The sequence below is a fragment of the Phyllopteryx taeniolatus genome, chromosome 14 (genome assembly GCF_024500385.1).
Source record: "Phyllopteryx taeniolatus isolate TA_2022b chromosome 14, UOR_Ptae_1.2, whole genome shotgun sequence".
Classification (NCBI taxonomy): domain Eukaryota; kingdom Metazoa; phylum Chordata; class Actinopteri; order Syngnathiformes; family Syngnathidae; genus Phyllopteryx; species Phyllopteryx taeniolatus.
The window spans coordinates 183,215-210,661 of record NC_084515.1 but is presented as its reverse complement, the minus strand read 5'-3'; the positions used below and the strand labels follow the sequence as shown (position 1 = coordinate 210,661).

The 27,447-nt window shown below is 42.0% G+C and overlaps 1 protein-coding gene and 1 long non-coding RNA gene across 6 annotated transcripts; one reads left to right on the top strand and one right to left on the bottom strand.

Moving 5' to 3' along the window:
- Positions 1-939: 939 nt before the first annotated feature.
- LOC133489303 (gastrula zinc finger protein XlCGF57.1-like) lies at positions 940-23,912 on the bottom strand. Of its 5 annotated transcripts, none has more exons than XR_009791864.1 (4): positions 23,008-23,912; positions 13,678-13,736; positions 9,376-13,264; positions 5,534-5,672 (listed from the first exon to the last, which is right to left on the bottom strand). XR_009791864.1 is itself a non-coding variant. In XM_061798246.1 (4 exons), the coding sequence occupies exon 1, from the start codon at positions 17,805-17,807 to the stop codon at positions 16,527-16,529; it is 1,281 nt and encodes a 426-aa protein (XP_061654230.1). In that variant the 5' UTR covers positions 17,808-22,391; the 3' UTR covers positions 5,577-5,672; positions 13,218-13,264; positions 13,678-13,736; positions 13,822-16,526. The 5 variants fall into 5 exon arrangements, 3 of the variants coding, with proteins under 3 accessions (XP_061654228.1, XP_061654230.1, XP_061654229.1); XM_061798246.1 differs by lacking the exon at positions 23,008-23,912 and adding an exon at positions 13,822-22,391 and having other exon boundaries at positions 5,577-5,672; positions 13,218-13,264; XR_009791865.1 differs by lacking the exon at positions 9,376-13,264 and having other exon boundaries at positions 5,538-5,672.
- Positions 23,913-24,323: 411 nt separating this feature from the next.
- Positions 24,324-27,191, top strand: LOC133489309 (uncharacterized). Its single transcript, XR_009791867.1, has 3 exons — positions 24,324-24,589; positions 25,070-25,151; positions 25,782-27,191. It is a non-coding gene; the product is annotated as an uncharacterized LOC133489309 (long non-coding RNA).
- Positions 27,192-27,447: the final 256 nt, after the last annotated feature.

Genomic DNA, 27,447 nt, shown 5'->3' with positions numbered 1-27,447 from the left:
ATTATGAGGGGCCAGTCTAAAACAAATATGTTTTTGTCCCAGCTAGTACCACCCCTGGCCAGTTAAGAAGAATTCATTCTATATAAACACATGAATATTTTTAACCATACAAAAGTAGTTAGTTATGAAACAACTGACAGTAGAAAGTGTACAAACCTGCTCTGTGTAACGCAACACGGGATTGCTTGCAAACGCGTCCAGTCGTTGATGACGATGTCGCTCGTTCTCCTCATTCGTTCCGGGAAATTTCTCCAGGTACTTTGCTGTCGTTCTCGCGCACATTTTCACACAATGATCCCAACACGTTCACACTTAATCTCTGGTTAGCGATGTGTCGAGCACAAACGAGTCCCTTTGATAGCGGCTGGAGAGCTAAACTAAGATAAGCTAACTAGGCCGGGAAGCTTCGACGCGCACCAAGACGAATTTATCCCGACACGAAGATTCAATAAATTATGTTTCTACTCCTTTAAAGTCTGTCAATCTGTCCGTTCAGAACTAAATCGATGTTATTGAGCGGAGCGCGTTTGTTTTAGCAAAAAAAAAAAAAAAGTGAATGGAAGTAGATCCGCAATAACCGGAAGTTGTTGGCAACTTTTTAAATTATAGCTCTTCATTGATAAATTGGTCATATACAGTAAACAGACAACAGTAAGTGTACAAAGTATACAAAGAACAATATACACCACAATTAATAATAAGCAACAAAGGGGGGGGGAAAGTGAAATACATTATACAGTAATAAACATTTATATTCAAGTAGTTACACACACTAATTTACCTCAAGTATAAGTGTAGTATCATTCCAAAAACAACAAAACATGTTTTTTCTTTTTTTTGTTTTAATTGCTGAACTTATTTTTGAGAACAACGTATTTGTCATGAACAGAACAGAGGATAGAACCCAAAAATGCACGACTCTAAAACAAATGGACAGTATCAAAAAAGAGAGGTTTAATATACGGGCATAGGTCGGTACACAGGCAGGCAATCCAAACAAGGCAACAGTATCCAAAAACATGAGGCAAAAAGGCGAGGTTGATAATGGGAACAGGGTCTAGTCTTACTGTGAGTCTGTGACGTGGAAACAAGGAATGCTGGAACGCGACGACAAGGTACAACGAACTGGCGACGAGAGAGAATGAGACACGACGTTAAATGCAAGGGGTAATTAGGGTGAACGAGGCACAGGTGGTGAAGAAGCTCTCAGAAGCAGGTGTGTGTGAAACAGGGGGAAGACAAAAACCGGAACACACACCCATGACAGTATTTTGCCAAAAGAATGAGCAGGAGCATGTTTATTGTTATTTTATTGTACATTTTCTCTCAATCTTTGGATAATTGTGAGAGCTCAACAATGCACTTTCCCAACACAAACAGAAATCTTTACAAACATGATGTAGTTGATAAGGTATTTATTTACTTTTTTAAAACCTTTACTTAACCAGGTAAGGCAATTGAGAACAGTTTCTCATTTACAACACCAACAGTATGGCAAAACAAGGTAAAATAAAAGTCAACACATGACAAAAAAAGTACAAATAAAACAAACTGTGCTACGTGATGTACACATGTACACAAAACATAAAAACATGAAACATATAGTATGATAAAAAAATAATCAGACATACTCTTCCTCTCCAATCAAAATACACCAGAGCTCCCTTCACATTGACACTTTGATTAGACCTGGATAGTTTCTCACCAGTTTGAGTTAAAAGATTTTTTTTAACACAAACTGAGAAGGTAAAAGGTTTCTCATGAGCATAATTTGTCTTGTTAATTGTGTCTTTTCAGAGAATATTTGCACCAAAGCTGAACAAGCAAAATGTTTCTCCCCAGTGTGTATTTTTGTGTTCTGTTAAATGTGACTTTAGACAAATTCCTTGATCACAGTCTGAGCAGACAAAAGTTTTCTCTCCCGTGTGTATTATTGTCTTGTTAAATCTGCCTTTTGAGAGAATTTATTTTTTATTTTTTTACCACAAACTGAGCAGGCCTATGGCCCAGTACACACATAAAGATAATTGGCCTGTTTTGCCCCTGGCTGTTTTAAGCAAAGCAAAGCACATATCATACACAAGGTAACGTAATGTGCTTTACATGATTAAAAGCATTTAAACACAAAGGGGAAAAAAGCTTATAAACATTTAAAACAAAGAGAGAAAAAATAAAAATACAATTAATACAGCGTACCGTACGGTGGAAGAAATATTTAAAAGTGGAAATGGTCTCAAAAGCATGAGAAAAAAGAAGAGTTTTTAACCTGGACTTAAAAACATTCACACTTGGGGCTGACGTCACTTCTGTTGGCAACTTATTCCATTTGTGTAATAGATAAATGCTGCTTCACCATGTTTCTTTGGACTCTGTGCTCCACTATTTGACCTGAGTCTGTCGATCTCAGAGTCCTACTGGGTGTATATTCCATTAGCATTTCTTTCATGTAGTCAGGACTTAAACTGTTTAGTGATTTATAGACCAGTAGCAGAATTTTAAAATCTATTCTAAAGCTGACTGGAAGCCAGTGTCAAGACTTTAGAATTTGAGTAATATGCTCTGACCTCTTTGTTCTGGTCAGAACCCGAGCTGCAGCATTCTGAATGAGCTGCAGCTGTTTAGTGCTCTTTTTGGGGAGTCCAGTCAGAAGACCATTACAATACTCAAGTCTACTTGAGATAAAAGCATGGATGAGCTTCTCCTGGTCTGCTTGACACATGCAAGCCTTCACTCTGGATATGTTCTTCAGATGGTAGAAGGCAGTTTTAGTAATTGATTTGATATGACTGTTGAAAGTCAGGTCGGAATCTATCAGAATGCCAAGGTTTCGGACTTGGTCTTTAGTTTTTAAAGAGAGTGACTCCAGGTATTTACTAACAGCAATCATCTTTTCTTTATATCCCAAAAAATCTCGGTTTTATTGTGGTTTAATTGAAGAAAAGTTTGGCTCATCCAGTTATTTATCTGTTTTAGACACCACCAACAGCTTAATTGAACTATAGTCATCTGCAGACTGCTAAATATAACTGTTTGTAATCTTCATAGCTATGATAGTCAAAATTAAAGTTCTGAAGAATTTGACCCAAGGGTAGCATATGCAGGCTGAACAGGAGTGGGCCAAGAACTGACCCTTGAGGGACCCCATTGGTCATTGCCATTCGATGAAATTGAACATTTCCAATGGTTACAAAATAACTCATTTCCTCCAGTTAGCACCTGAACCATTTAAGGACTATTCCATTCAGTCCTACCCACATTTCCAACCTGTTCAGCAGTATATTATGATCTACCGTATCAAAAGCCGCACAGAGGTCCAACAAGACAACAACTGACATCTTTCCCGAGTCAGTATTCAACCTTATATCATTTAGCACTTTCTCCACTTACGTTCTGCTTTCCTACACTTTGATTTAGAGGTCTTTACCATCATTGTGCCCCTTCACTGTGTTCTAGGTCGCCACAAGAATGTCTTAAGTTTTAATAGGAGCGACAGCATTTATTACATTTGAGATTTTCCAGGTGAAATTATCCACAAGTTAATCAACTGTCTCAGCATTCAAAGTTTGTGACACAGCTATGGTCTCCATAAAGTTAGTGGCGGTACTCTCATTTATGTACCTTTTCTTAATAGACATTGAGGTTGTCTGAACTTTTGGAAGAATCTGTAATTTAAAGAATACACAAAAATAGTCAGAAATAGCCATATCCTTAATGTGAATTAATAGAATTTCAACATCCTTAGAGATGACCAGGTCTAAGATGTGACCTTGAGTGTGGCTTGGACTCTTAATATGTTGAGAGAGGTCAAATGCGTTTTACCCCTTCCTGACCAAGGATGACAAACACCAGACTAGTTTATGTTTTATAGGAGTATCCTATAAGATTATCCTGTAGTCTGGGTTGTGTTTAGAGTGAATTTGTTGCGATAGTTGGGTCCAAAACAGGTCGGGACGACGACCTCCAATATTTTGAACGTGTTTTAATATTGATGACCAAAATTATAACTTGAGCAAGACTCGAACAATTCCTAGGTGTACAAGGCCCAAGGCTTTTCTCCAGTGTGATTCTAGTGCGCCTTGTTTCACTTGTCTTTTCAGAGAATATTTACCCCTAAACTAAGCAGGCAAAAGGTTTGTCTCCTGTGTGTTCTATTGTGTCGCTTGTTGAACTTATAAGAGAATCTTTTGCTATAAACTGGGCAGGTAAAAGGCTTCTCTCCTGTCTGTGTGTTCTTATGTGTTTTGTCAAAGTGCCTTTTTCAGTGAATCTTTTACCACAAACTGAGCAGGCAAAAGGTTTCTCTCCAGTGTGTATTCTTGCATGTCTTAATAAACACATCTTTTGAGAGAATTCTTTACCACAAACTAAGCAGACAAAAGGTTTTACCCCAGTGTGTGTCTTTTTGTGCCTTGTTAAACTTGCTTTTACAGTAAAGCTTTTACCACAAATTGAGCAGACAAAAGGTTTCTCTCCAGTGTGTTTTCTTGTGTGATCTGTTAAACTTTTCTTTTCAGAGAAGCTTTCGCCACAAACTGAGCAGGTAAAAGGTTTCTCCCCAGTGTGTGTTCTTGTGTGCACTGTCAATGCGCTTTTTTGTGTAAATCTTTTACTACAAATGAAGCAAGCAAAATGTTTCTCTCCGGTGTGCGTTTTTATGTGTGCTGTTAAATGTGTCTTAACAGTAAATCTTTTATCACAAATTAAGCAGGTAAAAGGTTTTTCTCCAGTGTGTGTTCTTGTGTGTACTGTCAAAGCACATTTTTCAGTGAATCTTTTGCCACAAACTGAGCAAGCAAAAGGCTTCTCCCCAGTGTGTGTTCTTGTGTGTACTGTCAAAGCACATTTTTGACTAAATCTCTTACCGCAAACTGAGCAGGCATAAGGTTTCTCACCAGTGTGTTCTGTTGTGTGCCTTATTAAAATTAACTTTTCAGAGAAACATTTACCACAAACTGAGCATGCAAAAGGCGTCTCACCAGTGTGTTTTCTAGTGTGGCTTGTTAAACTTATCTTATGTGAGAATCTTTTGCCACAAAATGCGCAGGCAAATGGTTTTTCTCCTGTGTGTGTTCTTGTGTGCTTTGTCAAAGTGCCTTTTTCAGTAAATCTTTTACCACAAACTGAGCAGGCAAAACGTTTCTCTCCAGTGTGTATTCTCATGTGAGCGTTCAGATTCCCCTTTAAACTAAATGTTTTCCCACACTGGGAACATTCCCAGGATTTGTTGTCAGTGTACAATGTCATGTCGTCGTCGTCATCGTCATCATCATCATCATCACTGTCAGGAGAGTGTGACGTTGTGTCGTCACTCTCTGATAGTGGAGCTAAGAGGCCGTTTGCTTGTGATCCTCCACAGAGGTCTCCAACTTCTGTTGTCATGTGTTGACTTGAGCTGCTGCTTGGAGTCTCCGCACCTCTGTTCTCCTCATGTTGACTTTTATCTTCTTCCTCTTCACCCTTCAAAAGGACAAAATACGATGGAAACTTGGTGATATCCTCCTCCTCTTCCACTTTGATGTGGGGGGGTTGTGGCTCATCATCCTCTTCAATGTAGGGAGGCTCTGGATCCTCTTCCTCTTTAATGTGAAGGGGCTCTTCCTCCTCCTCCTCCTCCTTTATGTGGGGGGACTCTGGCTCCTGTTGTCCAGGACACAGATATTTTGTCCTGAAGTCTGCAGGGCACAAGAAAGCAAAGACACTTAGTTTGGTAAAGTCAAATCTAATGGTGTGACTTTGATGTTGTGTATCGTTTCTGCGGTGGGGCCCTACTTACAAGTTTAATTCCATCTGTGACCAAGCTCGTCAATCAAATTACTCATACAGTGGATTCCCACTTGCAGGAGAGGGAGCGAGCCAGGCTATGATTAGCGAATTTCTGCCAAGTATTGACACCCCTCTAAAAGTGATATAATTTGTGATGACATTATAGTAACCGGCGGCACGGTGGACGACTGGTTAGACCGTCAGCCTCACAGTTCTGAGGTGCGGGGTTCAATCCCCGTCCCCGCCTATGTGGAGTTTGCATGTTCTCCCCGTGCCTGCGTGGGTTTTCTACGGGCACTCCGGTTTCCGCCCACATCCCAAAAACATGCATTAATTGGAGACTCTAAATTGCCATTAGGCATGACTGTGAGTGCGAATGGTTGTTTGTTTGTATGTGCCCTGCGATTGGCTGGCAACCAGTTCAGGGTGTACCCCGCCTCCTGCCCGATGACAGCTGGGATAGGCTCCAGTGCGCCCGCGACCCTAGTGAGGAGAAGCGGCTCAGAAATTGGATGGATGGATTATAGTAACCTGTATTAATAGGGTGGCGCTGGCGAGTTGCACAAGGTAAATGGAGGCTGTTTTGGCTTGGAGAAGCTTTATTGACCAATCAAGGGAAAACACGTTAGGATGTTATTCAGCCAGATAACTCCAAGAAATACAGCCAACATAACCGTAAGGTCATTGTTCATCATAAGGTCAGGGTTTCAGAAACTAAATATGCCCATATACAGTGGGTACGGGAGGTATTCAGACCCCCTTAAATTTTTCACTCTTTGTAGCCACTTGCTAAAATAATTGAAGTTCATTGTTTTCCTCAATGTACACACAGCACCACATATTGACTGAAAAAAAATGGAATTGTTGATTTTTTTTGCAGATGTATTAAAAAAGAAAAACTGAAATATCACACAGCCATAAGTATTCAGACCCTTTGCTCAGTATTTAGTAGAAGTACCCTTTTGAGCTAATATAGCCTTTTTTGGGAATGATGCAAGTTTTTCACACCTGGCTTTGGGGATCCTCTGCCATTCCTCCTCGCAGATCCTCTCCAGTTCTGTCAGGTTGGATGGTGAACATTGGTGGACAGCATTTTTCAGGTCTCTCCAGAGATGCTCAATTGGTTTAAGTCAGTGCTCTGGCTGGGCCATTCAAGAGCAGTCACAGAGTTTTTCTGAAGCCACTCTTTTGTTATGTTAGCTGTGTGCTTAGGCTGATTGTCTTGTTGGAAGGTGAACCTTCAGCCCAGTCTGAGGTCCTGATCACTCTGGAGAAGGGTTTCTTCCAAGATATCCCTGGACTTGGCCGCATTCATCTTTCCTTCGATTGCAACCAGTCGTCCTGTCCATGCAGCTGAAAAACACCGACACAGGATGATCCTGCAACCACCATGCTTCACTGTTGGTGAGTGCCTGGTTTTCTCCACACATACCACTTAGAATTAAGGCCAACTATTTATATCTTGGTCTCATCAGACCAGAAAATCTTATTTCTCACCATCTTGGAGTCCTTCAGGTGTTTTTTTTTAGCAAAATACTTCTCCTGGTGGAGGGCTGCAGTGATGGTTGACTTTCTTGAACTTTCTTTAATCTCCCGACTGCATCTCTGGAGCTCAGCCACAGTGATCTTTGGGTTCTTCTTGACCTCTCTCACCAAGGGTCTTCTCATCCAGATTGCTCAGTTTGGCTGGACGGCCAGCTCTCGGAAGGGTTCTGGTCGTCCCAAACGTCTTCCATTTAAGGATTAGTGAGGCCCCTGTGCGCTTAGGAACCTTAAGTGCAGCAGAATTATTTTTGTAACCTTGGCCAGATCTGTGCCTTGCCACAATTCTGTCTCTGAGCTCTTCAGGCAGTTCCTTTTGACCTCATTATTCTCATTTGCTCTGACATGCACTGTGAGCTGTAAGGTCTTATATAGACAGGTGTGTGGCTTTCCTTATGAAGTTCAATGACTATAATCAAACACAGCTTGACTCCAATGAAGGTGTAGAACCATCTCAAGGATGATCAGAAGAAATGGACAGCACCCGAGTTAATATATGCGTGTCACAGTGAAGGGTCTGAACACTTATGGCTGTGTGATATTTCAGTTTTTATTTTTTAATAAATCAGCAAAAATGTCAACAATAAAAAAAATTCTGTCAATATGGGGTGCTGTGTGTACAACCCCTATTCCAATGAAATTGGGATGTTCTGTTAAACATAAATAACAACAGAATACAATGATTTGCAAATCATGTTCAACCTATATTTAATTGAATACACTACAAAGACAAGATATTTAATGTTCAAACTGATCAACTTTATTGTTTTTAGCAAATAATCATTAACTTAGAATTTTATGGCTGCAACAGTTCCAAAAAAGCTGGGTCAGGGTTATGTTTACCACTGTGTTACATCACCTTTTCTTTTAACAACATTCAATAAACATTTGGGAACTGAGGACACTAATTGTTGAAGCTTTGTAGGTGGAATTCTTTCCCTTTCTTGCTTGATGTACAGCTTCAGCTGTTCAACAGTACGGCGTCTCCGTATTTTACGCTTCATAATCCGCCACACATTTTCAATGGGAATTTTCAATTTTCAACAGGTCTGGACTGTAGGGAGGCCAGTCTAGTACCCGCACTCTTTTATTACGAAGCCACGCTGTTGTAACACGTGCAAAAGCCATTCCTGATGTTGTTAAAATGTTAAAGTGAGCGTGCTCATACTGTCGTGAGTGAACGGTGTTAATAGTTTAGTTTTCCCCCCGCTTCGTAAAATCCTTCTATTTATCGTCCAGCCGCCGCTCTCGATAAGCAGTCAAGCTCACAGGCTTTTCCGGCTGCGGAGAGCAGCGCCATCGGGGAAGACGAGACCCAATGCTGCTTGGTGCGGAATTGAAGCATGCATATTTATTACCATGACGTGCGTTTGAAGTGTTCATGGTCAATGTGTCATGAAATTCACATTAGTTCTCGCAGCTAGCTAGCTACCTTCTTCATCAATGCATGAGCCGCTAATCCCAGTTTGGTTGTCATTCCGAGCAGTGGCACGGGCTCAAACCAGGGCGTAACTAGCTCGTCATTTGGGGGACCAGGGCAAACATAGTCACGGCTCCCCCATGTAATTTAGACCGAGGTGGGGGGAGTAGCCAAATATTGTACTCAAGTAAGAGTACTGTTACTTTAGAATATTATGACAAGTAAAAAGTAGTCATCCAAATACCCTAACCACTAAAAGTAACTTCACACAACATCAGTGAATTTTGAGAACGAAAGTAAGGGAACCAAACGCTATAAAATGTTGATTCCTTTACCTATCCACCTAAGGACACAAGGTTAGTGTTTATGACACTGTGAAATTTTTGTGAATTTTGTCCCAATTGATTGTGATGTAAAGTTGTTAGTTTGACCTTTGGTGAAGTTTTAGCTCAATGTTAAGCTTGTAATGTGACTGTTTGTACTTTTTTTCCAGTATGGGAATTATTTAATTTGTGTGTCTGTCGTCAGCTCTTACGTTGGTTTGAAGACTAAAATAAACACTAAAAAACATCAGTGCAAGAGTGCAACCCAGCGTTTAACTTGTTAGCTGCCTCAATGTTGGCATAGACGTATTTTATTGATTCACTCACCCAACTGACTTGACTGAAGTTCCGCGTAGTGTAGGCTGAGGCTTGGAGAGGGAGGGCCCACGTCAGACTTCAACACATCGTGAAAGCCTCCTTTGTACAGTATAATCTTAATCCAAGTGTTGCACTGAGGTGACTGGTCATTTATTTTAACATGGTTAACACTTTAGTTCGCTGAATGCCGTTGGGCACAAGAACGGCTTCGTGGGCGTTCTTCTTTGTTGGTTTTTGCCACTTTCTTCTTCGGGGTCGGCGGACTGTAGGCATCAAAACTGGGAACCGAATTGTTTTAATTTGAACGATCCAGAATGTTAGTCACGGTTCCAATCGGTTCTCAATGTCCAACCCTACTCTCCACGTTATCTCTATACTTGGCTGACACTGACAGCAGTACTACTGCTACTGACAAGACCATTATTATACAGTATTACATTTTTACAAGGCATTAAGTTAAATCAATAAGTCAATATTCTATTGTAATGGAAGGTTTTTCTTTTTACAATTTAATAGTAAAATAAAGATTTGTTATTCATATCAATCCATCATAACATTTAGGCCTGGCCTACAGGAAAGAGTTATTTGTTGGCTATAGCAAATGTTGTGTTGGTCATACTATAGAATAATTTATTTCTTGTTTAGTGAAGATAAACTTACTCCCGAAAAATCGCATGCTAAATCGCATGCTAAATCGAAATATTTGTTTAAAAGAAACAAAACAAAAAAAACTCAATCACAAAAAAATCGTTCATCCCTACTCCTGACTGATGACTAGATATATTTAATTGGGCCCCACATCGTCAAAGCTAATCTGTTTAGTTCCCAGGGACGAAGACTGACTAAGTGTGGCTAAAGGTTTAGCCACATAAACACACAATGTTGCGGCTAACTACACACGTGTGGCTCGGAGAATTTTACACTGTTTAGCCACAATGGCAAAGATTACTTGACCCTGTGCCAACCCTCCTTGTCAGTGTAGCTTACTCGCTGCCATGGAGGCAGTGATGGGTAACTTTAACATTTGAACCGGTATGGCACAGATTCCCGGTACCTGGCAATCGATACTGGTACTGGTATGCTACCAATATTCGGTACTTTTGTGTTTTCAGTGGACAGGAGAATGTCAAATCAACATTTTTTCAATATAACCTTTATTTTTTAATATATACACTTTGACAAATTTAGCAAAACAACATCCTAAGTTTAAAACAAATGAGCAAAAGAGGATGGAATAAAAAAATAATACAGTAAAGGTATATTTCATTCATTCATTTTCCGTACCGCTTATCCTCACTAGGGTCGCGGGGGTGCTGGAGTTGCCCAGCTGTCTCTGGGCAACATGCAAACTCCACACAGGCGAGGCCGGATTTGAACCCGGGTCCTCAGAACTATGACTATACTACCCAGTCGTGCCGCTCTAAAGATATAGAATTTTACAAATAATAAAAAAGTATAAATACAGTAAACCCCTGCTATATTGCGGTTCACACTTTATGGTCCCGCTATTTTGCAGTTTTACATTATTGCGCAATTTTTTTTCATTGCTTTTACGCTCTCTCTCAATATATTCTGTTTGTGGATTGTTTTAAAAATGTCAGAAGACCCTAAAACAATTTGAAGTTTATAAAAAAAAAAAAAAAAAAAAGCTAAATGTTTTTATTTTTTTTCATCTTTCGATAGGTATTTTTATATCACAGATTTTCACTTATCGCGGGGGGTCTGGAACGTAAACCCCGCGATGGACGGGGGTTTACAGTAATACAAACAAAGTATTACAAAATACAAAGTGTGGAGCAAACTTCTTTGCAATGAACAAAGATAAACAGTAATTGTATGACAATGTGTTATGATAACTCATCAATCCACTATGTAGGTATGTTACTAAATCCAGAAAACTGGCCACCATTTTCTTTCCATTTTGCTGTGCCAGAATCACAGCACTTGGATATAAAGTCCTCTCCAAATGTATTGGAACAGCAAGGTAAATTCCTTTGTTTTTGTTGTATACTGAAGAAATTTGGGTTTCAGATCAAAAGATTAATATGAGACAAAAGTTCAGAATTCCAGCTTTTATTTCATGGTATTTACATCTAGATGCATTAAATCATGACATAGTACCTTTTGTTTGAAGCCACCCACTATTCCAGTTAACAAACGTATTGGAACGGACATTATTAAATTAACTTTAAGTGAATAACATTTAATATTTGGTGGCATGGCGGCAAGGTTGCCGACTGGTTCGCACATCAGCCTCACAGTTCTGAGGACCGGGGTTCAAACTGGGTTTGCATGTTCTCCACATGCCTGCGTGGGGTTTCTCCAGGTAGTCCGGTGTCCTTCCACATCCCAAAGACATGCATGGTAGGTTGATTGAAGACTCTAAATTGCCCTTAGGTGTGAATGTGAGTGTGAATGGTTGTTTCTTTATATGTGCCCTGCAATTGGCTGCCGACCAGTTCAGGGTGTACCCCGCCTCTCGCCCGAAGATAGCTGGGATAGGCTCCAGTACACCCGCGAGCCTAGTGGCATAAGCGGTACAGAAAATGGATGGATGGATGGATTTGGTGGCATAACCCTTGGAATAACTGCATCAAGCCTGCGACCCATTGACTTCACCAGACTGTTGCATTCTTCATTTGAAATGCTTTTCCAGGCCTTTACTGCAGCCTCTTTCAGTTCTTGTTTGTTTCTGGGGGTTTCTACCTTCAGTCTCCTCTTCAGGAGGTAAAATGCATGCTCTAATGGGTTAAGGTCCGGTGGTTGACTTGGCCAGTCTAAGACCTTCCACTTTTTCCCCCTGAAGTCCTTTGTTGTGTTGGCAGTGTTTTTGGGTCATTGTCTTGTTGCATGATGAAGCTTCTCCCGATTAGTTTGGATGCATTTTTCTGTAAATTGCCAGACAAAATGGTTTTGTAGATATAAGAATTCATTCTGCCGCTAAAATCTTGAGTTGCATCATCAATAAAGACTAGTGAGCCCGTTCCAGAAGCAGCTATGCAAGCCCAAGCCATGACATTACCTCCACCATCAGAATCAGAATCATCTTTATTTGCCACAGATGAGCTTGTGTGTTTTGGATCATAAGAAGATCCTTTCTTTCTCCATACTTTGGCTTTTCCATCACTTTGTTAGAGGTTAATCTTGATTCATCAGTCCATAAAACATTGTTCCAAAATCCAATCTGGCCTTCGATTATTTTTGCTGATGAGTGCTTTACATCTTGTGGTATGGCCTGTATATTTCTTCTCTCGACCTCTTCTTTGAACAGAGGATTGTGTTATCTTCACTCCTGCCTCGTGGAGGTTGGCAGTGATGTCACTGACTCTTGTCTTGGGTGTGTCTTCACAGCTCTCACAATGTTTCTGTTCTGTTTCATTCACTGCCAGCCGTTTCCTGAGCAGGTAATCCCTAGACTGCCAGGCATTTTAGAGCAATTTCACAAAATTTTCAAGCCCCACGGAATATTGTGCACTATGTAAACACCAAAACCACAAAAAAAAAAAGATCTGATTCTTTCATCAGAAAATAAAAAGTTTGTCTCTAGCTTATACCGTTCTTTAGTAATCAGCAGTCAAATATAGGCTAGTTTCAGCCAAATCTGTTTCGGGAGGAAAATGGTGAATGGACTGCACTTATATAGCACTTTATCTACATTATCACAGTGCCTAAAGCCCTTTACAAAGCCTCACATTCACCCATTTACACACACATTCATACACCAATGTGAACCAGCAGTCGCTGCCATGCAAGGAGCTGCCAGGCCCAGTGGGAGCAAATTAGGGTTTAGTGTCTTGCCCAAGGACACTTCGACATGCAAGACAGTTGGAGGCGGGATTCGAACCAGTTACCCTTCGGTCACTGGACGACCCGATCTACCTAGTGATCCACAGCCACCCTGAGAAAAAAATGAGAAAACAGCCTTTTTGTGAAAGCAGACAGATCAAGCAGAACTGACTTTGACACCACTTTTTTTTTTCTTTAGTGAAAATGGAAAAAAACCACTGAGAAAGTACTTTTGACAGAAAAAATGCATGAACAAATGGGGCTCCCACATTGGCACTTTTCCCCTTCAAATTCTCCTCTACCGTTTGCTCAATAGTCCAGGGTTTTATTACCTTGCGCATAAAATCGAGCAAAGTTTTATCCACATCTGGATTTTATTCTTTGTTGGCGGTTAATGGGATCTTGTGTGGGATCTTGTTCTGCTCGAAGCACAACCCGTGCAGTTTCGAAATATAACTATTACTGTAAAATTCCATTGTTGAAATTGCTGTAGTGGGATGTGAAAAAAAAAAAGCTTTCAATTACCTTTTTTGTCTGCACTGCGTACTGGAATGGGAGTCGAACATCTGCTGGATGCATAACCTCTAAGTTTAAAAAAAATAATAAATTACGATTAATATAGAATACTTTTTATTGATGACGTGTTTTGCAAGGCTAAAAAAACATTACTTTCCTTCGCCACAATCCTAAAAGACGTTCGACTCGCGGGTGTTGAATTACTGCAAGATGGACGAGCTGGAAATGGAAAATTCTAATCGTACTGGCAACAGATGTTACATTGTCATGTGAACTAGTGGGACCAAATTATGTTTTTATAGAACAAGGATTGAAGAAGCGTGTTTGCTCGTTAAATGTAGCCAACGCAAGCTCCAAACGAGTTACCTTTGTCTCCATTATCATCAGGAGGAAACTCCGAAAGAAGCTCGGCTGCTTCCAGGCGATCCAGAGGGAGTTCACTCGTCATGAGTCCGGATCCTACTTACTCAAATCCTGGTCGGCAGACAATCAGCTGGCAAGTGGTCGAGAGCATCTCGCTATATGGCCCAGCATTTTAGGCGATAGCTTTGCAGGAAAGGTATCGCTCGGAGCGTCATCCTTTATTCCCCCGCATGATTAAGGCATCTTTCCTGTCGGTCGCAACAATATTTTTCTTGCCTTGGTGCAATACATTTCTAGGACTGAAGGCTTTTTTAAATAGATTTTTTGTCTTCTCGCTTTTCCGCCATTATGCTTGCATCCTCTCATTGTCTTCTCACCGCGCCCCCTCCTCCTTCTTCCTCTTCTTCTATCTGAGGGAGGGATATTCACCTCAAGGCATTGTGGCCCTCTACAGGGTGCCATTCCTCATTGCAGTTATCCACAGGCTTGACAATCACACATAAACTGCACAAGACCCTCCCCCACCCATCCCTGTTAAAAAACGCCACTGAAGTCTTTAGACGGCATTGGCAGGGAATAGCTCAATTCTGAATGACGTCTTTGGACAGCATTGGCAGGGAATGAGTTAACCACTGTGGCCGACCTGTTCGATGTCTGTTGCTCAGTACACCAGTACTTTCTTTCTTTTTTAGGACATTTCAAATTGTTGTATTGCCTATTCCCAATGTTTGTGCAATAGCTCTGACCTTCTCTCAGCTTCAAAATGGTTTGCTTTTCTCCTATAGACAGCTCTCTGGTCTTCATGTTTGCTTAACAGCAAATGCAGTTTTCAAAGGTGAAACCCAAAGCCAAACACAAGCATGATCTAATGTTTAAGCAATCAATCTAAAAGGCAACACCTGCGCAACTAGAAACATCCATCAGTCACATGTTCGAATATTTTTGCTCACTTGAAAAGTGGGTGGGTTCAAACAAAAGGTACTCTGTCCTGAGTTGTTTAACACAGATGTAAATACCATGAAATAAAAACTGGAATTCTGAACTTTTGTCTTATATTCATCTTTTGATCTGAAACCCAAATGTCTTCAGTATACAACAAAAACAAAAGACCTTGCCGTTCCAATACCTCTGGAGGGGACTGTAGCGGAGGTCCACTAAAATCGCGTTTTCTCATTCTTTTGCACAAGGTAATCCTTGTTCTTTTCCGATTACTGTTGGGAAATCCCTTTACCATCTTGCTTCTGGAATTTTTTTTAATTCAAATGAGATTTTCTGTAGTTCTGAAATTTTTTTTTTTTAAATGTTCATTGATTTTGGCGTCCAAAATCACTCATTCATAGGATTCGGACACTATTGAAAACAATATGAACTATTATTATTCTTATTTACTGTGAAGTTTAGAGTAAACCTGATGATGTGCTTGCTCTCGGTGTGCCTCGAATGGGATGGCTCAAGCGAACGCCGCCACTGAAAAATCTTAAAATGGCCTGTTTAAACATCAACAACAACATTTTCAACTAATAAGACTAACATACGGCATTTAGCGAGCAAAGAGTCATGGTTTTGGTCACAAATTTCAGAATGATTTAGACTGATTTCTGGACAAGTAAATTTGGGCCGATTAGCGACATAAAATGGCATAAAATCCTTAATCCTGATCCAATTCTTAAAAACTAGCGCTCATTTTATTCATGTTTCAAACCTCTTCTTCTTCTTTTCCTTTCGGCTTGTCCTGTTAGGGGTCGCCACAGCACGTCATCCTTTTCCATGTAAGCCTATCTCCTGCATTCTCCTCTCAAACACCAACTGCCATTATGTCTTCCCTCACGAGATCCATCAACCTTCTCTTTGGTCTTCCTCTAGCTCTCTTGCCTGGCAGCTCCATCTTCATCATCCTACTACCAATATACTCACTATTTCTCCTCTGGACGTGTCCAAACCATCAAAGTCTTCTCTCTCTAACTTTGTCTCCAAAACATCAAACCTTGGCTGTCCCTCTGATGAGCTCATTTCTAATTTTATCCAACCTGGTCACTTCAAGAGCGAACCTCAACATCTTCATTTCCGCCACCTCCAACTCTGCTTCCTGTTGTCACTTCAATGCCACTGTCTCTAATCTGTACATCATGGCTGGCCTCACCACTGTTTTATAAACTTTGCCCTTCATCCTAGCAGAGACTCTTCTGTCACATAACACACCTGACACCTTCCTCCACCCGTTCCAACCTGCTTGGATCCGTTTCTTCACTTCCTGACCACACTCACCATTGCTCTGGACGGTTGACCCCAAGTATCTAAAGTCCTCCACCCTTGCTATCTCTTCTCCCTGTAGCCTCACTCTTCCCCCACACCACCCCTTTCATTCATGCACATATATTCTGTTTTACTGCGGCTAATCTTCATTCCTCTTCTTTCCAGTGCATACCTCCATCTTTCTAACTGTTCCTCCAGCTGCTCCCTGCTTTCACTGCAGATCACAATGTCATCTGCAAACATCATCGTCCACGGGGATCCAGTCTAACCTCATCTGTCAGCCTATCCATCACCACTGCAAAAAGGAAGGGGCTCAGGGCTGATCCCTTATGCCGTCCCCCCTCCACCTTACATTCGTCTGTCACACCTACAGCACACCTGACCGATGTTCTGCTGCCCTCGTACATGTCCTGTATTATTCTAACATACTTCTCTGCCACTCCAGACTCTCGCATGCAGTACCACAGTTCCTCTCTGGGTACTTTGTCATAGGCTTTCTCTAGCTCTACAAAGACACAATGTAGCTCCTTCTGACCTTCTCTGTACTTTTCCATCAACATCCTCAAGGCAAATAATGCATCTGTGGTACTCTTTCTAGGCATGAAACCATACTGTTGCTCGCAAATACTCACTTCTGTCCTGAGGCTAGCCTCCACTACTCTTTCCCATAACTTCATTGTGTGGCTCATCAACTTTATTCCTCTATAGTTCCCACAGCTCTGCACATCACCTTTGTTCTTAAAAATGGGCACCAGTACACTTTTCCTCCATTCCTCAGGCATCGTCTCACGCACTAGAATTCTATTGAACAAGCTGGTCAAAAACTCCACAGCCACCTCTCCTAAATGCTTCCATACCTCCACAGGAATGTCATCAGGGCCAACTGCCTTTCCATTTTTCATCCTCTTTAATGCCTTTCTAACTTCCCCCTTACTAATCATTGCCACTTCCTGGTCCACCACACTTGCCTCTTCTACTCTCCCTTCTCTCTCATTTTCCTCATTCATCAACTCCTCAAAGTATTCTTTCCATCTAGCTAGCACACTGCTGGCACCAGTCAACATATTTCCATCTCTATCCTTAATCCCCTTAACCTGCTGCACATCCTTCCCATCTCTAGCCCTCTGTCTGGCCAGCCTGTATAGATCTTTTTCTCCTTCTTTAGTGTCCAACCTGCCATACATGTCATCATATGCCTCTTGTTTGGCCTTTGCCACCTCTACCTTTGCCCTGTGTCGCATCTCAATGTATTCCTTTCGCCTCGCCTCGGTCCTCTCAGTATCCCACTTCTTCTTAGCTAACCTTTTTCCTTGTATGATTTCCTGTACTGTGGGGTTCCACCACCAAATCTCCTTCTCTCCTTTCCTGCCAGAAGATACACCAAGTACTCTCCTGCCTGCCTCTCTGATCACCTTGGCTGCAGTGGTCCAGTCTTCTGGAAGCTCCTCCCGTCCACCGAGAGCCTGTCTCACCTCTTCCCGAAAAGCTGCACAACACTCGTCCTGTCTCAGCTTCCACCACATGGTTCTCTTCTCTGCCTTTGTCTTCCTAATCTTCCACCACCAGAGTCATTTTACACACTACCATCCTATGCTGTCTAGCCACACTCTCCCCTACCACTACCTTACAGTTGGTAACCTCCTTCAGATTATATCGTCTGCACAAGATGTAATCGCCTGCGTGCTTCTACCTCCGCTCTTGTAGGTCACCCTATGTTCGTGCCTCTTCTGGAAAAAAGTGTTTACTACAGCCATTTGCATCCTTGTTGCAAAGTCTACCATCATCTGTCCCTCCAAGTTCCTTTCCTGGATCCCTTACTTACCCATCACTTCTTCATCACCCCTATTACCTTCACCAACATGTCCATTACAATCTGCACCAATTACGACTCTCTCTCTGTCTGGGATGCTCAGAACTACTTCGTCTAGCTCCTTCCAGAATTTCTCTTTCACCTCTAGGTCACACCCTACCTGTGGGGCATAGCCACTAATCACATTACACATAACACCCTCAATTTCAAGTTTCAGCCTCATCACTCGATCTGATACTCTTTTCACCTCCAAGACATTCTTAGCCAACTCTTCTTTTAAAATAACCCCGACTTAATTTCTCTTCCCATCTACACCATGGTAAAATAATTTAAACCCTGCCCCTAAACTTCTAGCCTTACTGCCTTTCACCTGGTCTCCTGGACACACAATATATCAACCTTTTTCCTAATCATCATGTTAACCAACTCCCGAGATTTTCCTGTCATAGTCCCAATATTTAAAGTCCCTACATTCAGTTCTAGGCTCTGTGCTTTCCTCTTCTCTTTCTGCCGAAGAACCCGCTTTCCACCTCTTCTTCTTCTTTGACTTCAACCCACAGTAGCTGAATTTCCAATGGCGCCCTGCAGGTTGACGGCGCCGGTGGCGGACGTTGTTAACCCGGGCCACGACCGATCCGGTATGGAATTCTTTGGATGAACGCTCATATTTGTTTGGCAAAGTTTTAAGCCGGATGCCCTTCCTGACGCAACCCTCTGCATTTATCCGGGCTTGGGACCGGCCTACAGTATGCACTGACTTCTGCCCCCCATAGGGCTGCATTATTCATGTTTCAAACCTCTATCCAATGATATCCTCGATTTTTATATGCAGGTGGTTCGAAATATTTAGCAACATACCTACACTATGCACATACTGTACGTAATACAATAGAACAACAATGTGGAGATCGCTGGCAAGCTGCTCTACCTCCTCTATTTTCACTATTTTGTACCTTGTTTTGCGGCACGGTGGACGACTGGTTATAGCGTCTGCCTCACAGTTCTGAGGTCCGGGGTTCAATCCCCGACCCCGGCTGTGTGGAGTTTGCATGTTCTCCCCGTGCCTGTGTGGGTTTTCACCGGGCACTCCGGTTTCTTCCCACATCCCAAAAACATGCATGGTAGGTTATTTGAAGACTCTAAATTGCCCGTAGGTGTGAATGTGAGTGCGAATGGTTGTTTGTTTATATGTGACCTGCAATTGGCAGGGAACCAGTTCAAGGAGTACCTCGCCTCCTGCCCGATGATAGCTGGGATTGGCTCCAGCACTCCCGCGACCCTTGTGAGGATAAATGGCTCAGAAAATGGATGGATGGATGTACCTTGTTTTATCAATTTACTCAAGATTGTCGCATATCAATTCTGGACTTTAAACTCATTTGTTAGACTCAGCTGGCTAACACTCCTCGACCCCGAAAGAGTAGTTTAACAGCCTTTAGCTTTCTGCTGCTTACTGCATTGCCACTCGTTAGCCAAAAGCTAGCTACGCCAGTGGAGCTCACTTGTGTGGGACGCTCGTGTGGTTACCCTCCACACTGTGTGGCTTTTCAGCCTTCTGGTGTATCCCACAAACCGCTTTGACCCCAGTTTGCTGCCTCCCTGCTAGCTCTCTGTGCCTGACGACATACCAACCAGCCACCTGCTTATGGATTGTGCTACATGTCTAAATCACGAGCGCAACTCCGCCGCTTCGTTACTCAGTAGCGGAGATATTATGTTTCCGGACCTTTTCAAACAGAACCCCTCCACTTTTCCACCATACTTTGACCATATTCGTTCCACATGGTTGGTTGTTGTGAGTGACACCATTATGCTCTTGTTCGGCATTGATGTGTTCAAGAGCGTCATGGAAATTGGCCAACTCTTTAATTTCCGCTGCAACGGGCGGACTTTGGTACCGAATTATGGTACGGATCGATTTTAAGTGAATCAGTACTAGATATTACCCCCCCCCCAAAAAAAAACAAGTACCACTTTTGGTATCCATCCCGACATGGAGGCAATGTTTAGTAACTTATAATGTGTTGACATCGGATACGGCGGCACGGTGACCGACTGGTTAGAGCGTCAAGCCTCACAGTTCTGAGGAGCGGGGTTCAATCCCCGGCCTCGCCTGTATGAACTTTGCATGTTCTCCCCGTGCCTGCATGGGTTTTCTCCGGTCACTCCGGTTTCCTACCACATCCCAAAAACATGCATGCTAGGTTAATTGACAACTCTAAATTGCCCGTAGGTGTGAATGTGAGTGCGAATGGTTGTTTGTATGTGCCCTGCGATTGGCTGGCAACCAGTTCAGGGTGTTCCCCGCCTCCTGCCCGATGATAGCTGGGATAGGCTCCAGCACTCCCGCGACCCTAGTGAGGAGAAGCGGCTCAGAAAATGGATGGATGGACATCGGATGCGACGCAAACATTGGCCTCCATGGCTCGATAGCTGAGGGGCATAAAATAGCAGATATTCCCCAATAGTACCCGAACGGCGGAAAGCAGGGAGGTTGGGCGACTGTTTAATCTGGACACATCGTTTTGTTTTTTACTACATTAGAGTGTTGATAATGTTAACTGAAAATGTAATTAAATAAATAGTTGCCTGAAGTTTACGCAGATTAAGCAGATTTACCGCATTTTCACGACCATAAGGCGCACTGTATTAAAAGGCGCAGTCTCAGTTACGGGGTCTATTTCTGCATTTAACACATAAATAAGGCGCACCGTATTATTGGGCGCAGGCATGGTAAAACATACGCTAGCTTAAAACATACGGTAGCATGCATGCATGCTAAAACAATGTTTTTAAAAAGGCAGCGGGAGCAAAACTGAGTTCGGTTGTACTTTATTGAAGTATTTAACAATGTACTCACGTTATTATTTGATCAATCCTCATCCACAAATCCATCAAAGTCCTCATCTTTTGTATCCGAAATGAACAGCTGGGCAAGTGCTCCATCAAACACGCCAGGTTCCCTTCATTGTCGGAGTCAGTCTCGTTGCCTTGCGGCTCCTCAGAAATTATGCCGGCTTTTACGAAAGCTCGAACAACAGTGCAAGCAGACACGTTACCCCAAGTATCCACAATCCATTCACAAATTGTGGCGTAACTCGCCCGGCGCTGCCTCCTAGTCTTAGAAAGCTGTGTTCGCCATCTGTCATCCACCGCTCCCACACCGCTCGCAACTTCACTTTGAACGCCCTATTTACACCGATGTCCAGCAGTTGGAGTTCCTTCGTCGTTCCTGCTTCCTCCACTTTCGAACCATGAATTTGTTGATCTTAAATTCTCTCGCGGCTGCTCCATTCCCAGGTCCCTCCGCGTAACTGATAGCTTGCAGTTTAAACTGCGCTTCGTCAGCGTGTCTCTTCGTAGGTGCCATTTTCGGGGGTTCTTAGCCAAACCGATGTTGTTTTGCACAATGCACAACCCGGCGCTTTATACCTATTGGTGCGTGCCTTTAGCGTCCTCTGTCACCCCAACCCTTCCCCTTTAACGTCCGCATGCTGTCCTCAGTCACGTCCGCCTTTCCTCTATATAAGCAGCGTGTCGGCAGGAAATGCTCCCAGTCAGTCAAGTGAGCGCTCATCACACAACAACATTTACAGATTTTGGAACTCTGTGCCACTTTAAAATGCGCCCTGTCAATTTTGGAGAAAATTTAAGACTTTTAAGTCCGCCTTATGGTCGTGAAAATACGGTAAATTGATTGCTTATCGGTCATCAGGCTGATGCCGATACGAGTCAAAATGGCGAATATTGCCGCCGTCCATCCCTAATTTTAATACCAGCCTCCAATTTTTATAAACAAGCATTACAGTTCATCTAACATGACTATGAAAGGAGGGGAGCAACAACTGAGTCATGAGGCTGAAAAAAAGTAAGCACAATACAGGAGATGGTAGAGAACAGCGTGTGGAGAAATGGCAACGAAAAGGCAAGTAAAGCCAATGTGTCTAATCACTCCAAAGTTTTTCACTCCTTGCGCAAGAGTTAAAGGATTTGAAAGATGACTTGAAGCGACAGACACCTCAGTGACTTTAAAGTCGATGTCAGGATTTTGATTTGAGTTTCTTGAGCTCAATCAATCAAGACCTCAACTGACAGTGACTTGACCTCTCCACATTTACTTTTTTAATTTTTTTAAACATTGTGTTGTCATCCACGGAGGTTGAAAAAAAAAGTAACAAGCCTCTTTTAACAAAGTAAGGAGACGGGGTACACCCTGAACTGGTTGCCAGCCAATCGCAGGTCACATACAAACAAACAACCATTCACACTCACATTCACACCTACGGACAATTTAGTCTCCCCAATTCATGCATGTTTTTGTGATGTGGGAGGAAACCGGAGTGCCCGAAGAAAACCCACGCAGGCACGGGGAGAACATGCAAACTCCACACAGGCGGGACCGGGGATTGAACCCTGGTCCTCAGAACTGTGAGGCTGACACTCTAACCAGTCGTCCACCGTGCCACCAGGAAAGTACATATAACTGAAAAATCTACTTCAGTACAGTTAAGAATTATTGCCACTTTGTTTTTCTGTCTGAAGACTGACGTTAAAAAATTTATTGTGGCCCTCTTGAAATGTGTATTTGATACACTCTGCTTTTGGGTGATTTCACTTGGCATGAACAAATTATGTTCAGTAAAAAAGCCTTCAAGAGGAAAAAAATATGCACATTTTTCCAAACAAGTCAACTGTTACAATGTGATAATATGAAGCATTGCTCGCAACCCTTTTAGAGGACATTTTTCAAAAATGTCAAAAAAAAGAGAAAAAATAAACATAAGTGGACCCCATAAGATCCACATAGTACACATTATTGGATGTTGATGAGCTATAGTACATTTAACGTCACAAAGTTGCCTTAAATATACACGGGAATATTGTTTTGAATAACAAGTATGAAGTGAACAAACCTGCCGTGCTTAACCCAACTCGAGGGTTCTTGAAAACAGCGTCCAGTAGTTGCCGTTGTTGCACGTTCTCTGCTTTAGTTCCACGAAGTTCCTTTACGTACTCTGCTGTCCCTTTTGCACACATTTTTACACGAAAAGCACAACACGCTCACACTGGAATCACTGTTTTGCGACGTGTCGATCACAAACGCGTCTCTTTGTTAGCAAACTAAGCTAGGCTAAGCTAACTAGGCCGCCAAGCTTCAAAGATCACCGAGACGAGGTCAACCGGACACAAAGAGTTAACGAATGCTTTTTTTGTTTTCTTTTTTTTTTTTTTAGTCCAATTCACGATGAACGTAGTGGAGGCTTCAATACTTTCAAAGCGCGTTTGGTTAGGAAAAAAGTAAGGCTGCAAAAAAATGTACGGCAATTCCACTTGGTCAAAATCTGTCACGGACGCGCGATTCGATTTAGGCCTTTTTTTTTTTTTTTTAATACCAAATTTATACGTACTTTATAGCGAAAACATATCTCCCGTGACTGAGCAATAATATCCCACTAACAAGTAAAGTTGCTTGTGTGTTGTACTGTTTACGTCTATTTGTCCTTATGCGTTGTATGTCGGTTCGCGTGTAGTGACAGGAGGTTTGTCTAAGTGGAGCTGCCGTACACTGTCCGCATACTTGTTGTTATTATTATTATTATTATTTATTTTACGAAAGTATTACTATTTATTTTACGAAATTATTATTATTTATTTTACGAAACGACCACACGCGCTTCACTAAATAATTATTCTCGAATTAGTATTGAATCTATTGAACGTAGTACGTTCATCATTACTTTACTGAACTAAAAAGAAAAAAAGAAAAAAAAAGAAAAAAAAGAGGTATTTAGCTCATTTGGTACGGAGCCCCCCTGGTACCAAGGTATGAGAAAAAATAAAATTCCTTGGTAATCAGTTCCCTCAGTTTAGTAAACCGTTCCCTCAGTTTAGTAAACTGTACCCTCAGTTTAGTAATCTGTACCCTCAATTTAGTAATCTGTACCCTCAGTTTAGTAAACTGTACACTCAATTTAGTAATCCGTACCCTCAGTTTAGTAATCCGTACCCTCAATTTAGTAAACTGTACCCTCAGTTTAGTAATCCGTGCCCTCAATTTAGTAATCCGTTCCCTCAATTTAGCAAATGTCTGGGGCTCCGTATACCTACGTATATCTGTCAAGTGAAGTAAATTCTATTTGTATGTTATATTCTTACTGGCGTGAATTCTGTGTATAAATTGTCATGTCGTGATGTAGCCTACATCCCATTTTTTCAACTGAAAGGCAATATTGCTGTAGTTGAGGGGGTTGATCATTATATAGCAGTACTAGTAGGACCGGCTACAATTAGCCTGCGTGTTTCCTTTCACTTTCCGTCCTTTTAAGCATGCAATCACGCTATCATGACAACCTTCTTATCCCCGATGTGTTGACGTTAGTGTGGGTTTTTTTCTGGCACATAGCGGCCACCAAAGGGGTCCTAGTTGAGTTGAGTTCTCGCCGGAGAAGTGGAAGTTCGCAGACAGACAAATGCGTCTGTGATAGATCAAGCAATGTAAGTATCTTGTCTGCAGTTATTCACCTTTTTGTTTCATGACAACAATTTGTTGGGGTTATTTACTGCCGTACTGAGCTACTGGGTTCTGCTCAGGTGCTCCAGTATATGCTAAAACATATGGCTAATACACACCCAGAGAATCACATTCAGATTCAAACATTCATTTGATTGGTTGAGGAGTGTTGTTAACAGAATCATATTGCCAAGTTCAAGTACTTTTCATCTTGTTGTGTCTTCAAAATTTGCTATGGTTATTCAATGAATGAAATATGTGTGGTCATTTACTGAATTTATAGAAAAGACACAAAGTTACATGAATTGTGAAACCAATGCTACGTGTGATAGACTAAACTGCAAACTACACTACAAATATGGAATGCAGAGATTGAACTACAGACGTGCTAATATACACACAGGGCAGATTCAGTCATTTTGTACATTGTTGAGGCTGACAGGAACCTTATTTTTGTTTCACAGGATGAATTAAAATTTTCGAAAATTCCTTCAAGAGCAAAGAAGGTTAAATGATAATGTCATTGCCACGTTTATTGAAGAGAAGGTATGTACCCCCTTGTAAATATTTGTCATTTCATTGAGATGTATATTCAAGGCAATGTTTTTGCTTCATATATGTGTAGCGTGATATAGTTTTTTTTTTTTTTTTGGGAGTTTGTAAATGTGCAATATCAGTCTCAGTAATCAGGGTTTATGTGGCGAAGTGAGTTTGCACACAAATTATTTTTGGAAGGTGGTGAGTCTAGTACACAGTGTAAAGCAAGAAGTACATAAACTATTTTACATTAAATACATAGCCTAACTGTAGTAATTGAGTGCATGCACCAATGACCTTGTTTGTGAATATTTCTGTAATCAATGTAAGTGTGTGACAAGGCAGTCATGTGAACTACAATCTACATTAGGTATGGGTTATATACAGTGTGCTATAAGGCAATGCAATCTTGCAATGTGAACAGTGGGAAATGTTGATCAGCTGTTTCGTACAGTAGCTGCTGGCAGAGAGATCAGAAAAAAGAGCTCCGTTACTGTCAATCATTTATCTACCTGGCTGTAACAAACATGTTTTACTCTCTAGGCTTTTAACTCATGTTTCAGAATTATTGATGACCATGCTATTTAGGTATTGCTACATCTTCTTGTTGAATTACCAATGTTCTTCTTTTTTCCTCAGATTGATTGCTACGCTGTCCATGCAATGACAGATCAGAAGCTGACAGAATATGTTCCCAAAATTGGAGAATGAATTGCAATATATCAGTACTGCAGAAGAGAAGTGGCTGTGTTTGAAGTAACCAACACAACCATATCCAAAGCTACTGAATCTTTGATTTAAAAAATTAAACAAAAGCGGGGATCCAACAATGGCCTTACAGATGAGCGTGTGAAAGAACTTTCTGGTAATTCTAATTATAAGAACAACACAATTGTCAAATGGGCCTATTGGAAGAGAATCAGGGCAGATTTGTGCAGGTGAGACAGAGAAGAGGGTGAGGCACAAGACATTCAAAGGCCGCAAAGAATACAACAATGTCAGAATTAATAGCAATAGGCAAAACACCTAACCCTTTTTCCAGATGGAAAATCAAAACTAGGCAGGGAAAGTGATTTCGAATGTTCAATGCGAGACTTCACCGAAGAAATGCTTGAGCCACAAACAACTTTAGGTGAGCAGTATGAAAAGCGAAAGGTGAAAACATTACAACTTTATTTGTCATGCTGTCTTCAGACATACCTTTGCTGATTATGCCACTTATGATGTTGATGACCCCCTCGACGACACCGTCCCCATGGAGCTCTTAGAACTGGAAAATCCACCTCCAACTTAAGAATTTCATCCACTTAAAGTAACAAAGCTTAAGCTGCACAGGGGAAATGTTTTCACTGAGTTGAATACAGCCTTTCAAAATGGCAGTGTATCTGTTGATGAGCTGCTGGTCCCAGCTATCATCAGGCAGGAGGCGGGGTTCACCCTGTACTGGTTGACAGCCAATCGCAGGGCACATACAAACAAACAACCATTCGCACTCACATTCACACCTACAGGCAATTTAGAGTTGTCAATTAACCTACCATGCGTGTTTTTGGGATGTGGGAGGAAACCGGAGTGCCCGGAGAAAACCCACACAGGCACGGGGAGAACATGCAAACTCCACACAGGAGGGGATTGAACCCCGGTCCTCAGAACTGTGAGGCAGACGATCTAACCAGTCGTCCAGCGTGCCGCATTATTATTATTATTATTATTATCCATCCATCCATCCATTTTATACACTGCTTATCCTCACTAGGGTCTGGAGCCCATCCCAGCTATCTTCGGGCGAGAGGCGCGGGGTACACCCTGAACTGGTCGCAGGGCACATACAAACAAACAACCAGTCGCACTCACATTCACACCTACGGGCAATTTTGAGTTTTAAATTAACCTACCATGCATGTTTTTGGAACGTGGGAGGAAACTGGAGTACCTGGAGAAAACCCACACAGGCAAGGGGAGAACTTGCCAACTCCACACAGGCAAGGCCGGATTTGAACCCGGGTCCTCAGAACTGTGAGGCAGATGTGCTAACCAGTCATTCACCGTGCCGCCATTATTATCCATCGATCCATCCGTTTTTTCTGAGCCGCTTCTCCTCACTAGGGTTGTGGGCATGCTGGAGCCTATCCCAGCTATCATCGGGCAGGAGGCGGGGTACACCCTGAACTGGTTGCCTGCCAATCGCAGGGCACATACCAACAAACAACCATTCGGACTTACATTCACACCTACGGGCAATTTAAAGCTGTCAATTAACCTACCACGCATGTTTTTGGGATGTGGGGAAGCCGGAGTGCCCGGA

Coding starts and splice junctions, on each gene's coding strand:
- LOC133489303 (XM_061798244.1), bottom strand. CDS start 23,131: ATGTGTGCAAAAGGGACAGCAGAGTACGTAAAGGAACTTCGTGGAACT. Junction 5,673..23,007: donor AGTTGGGTTAAGCACGGCAG/GTTTGTTCACTT, acceptor TGTGCCCTGCAG/ACTTCAGGACAAAATATCTG.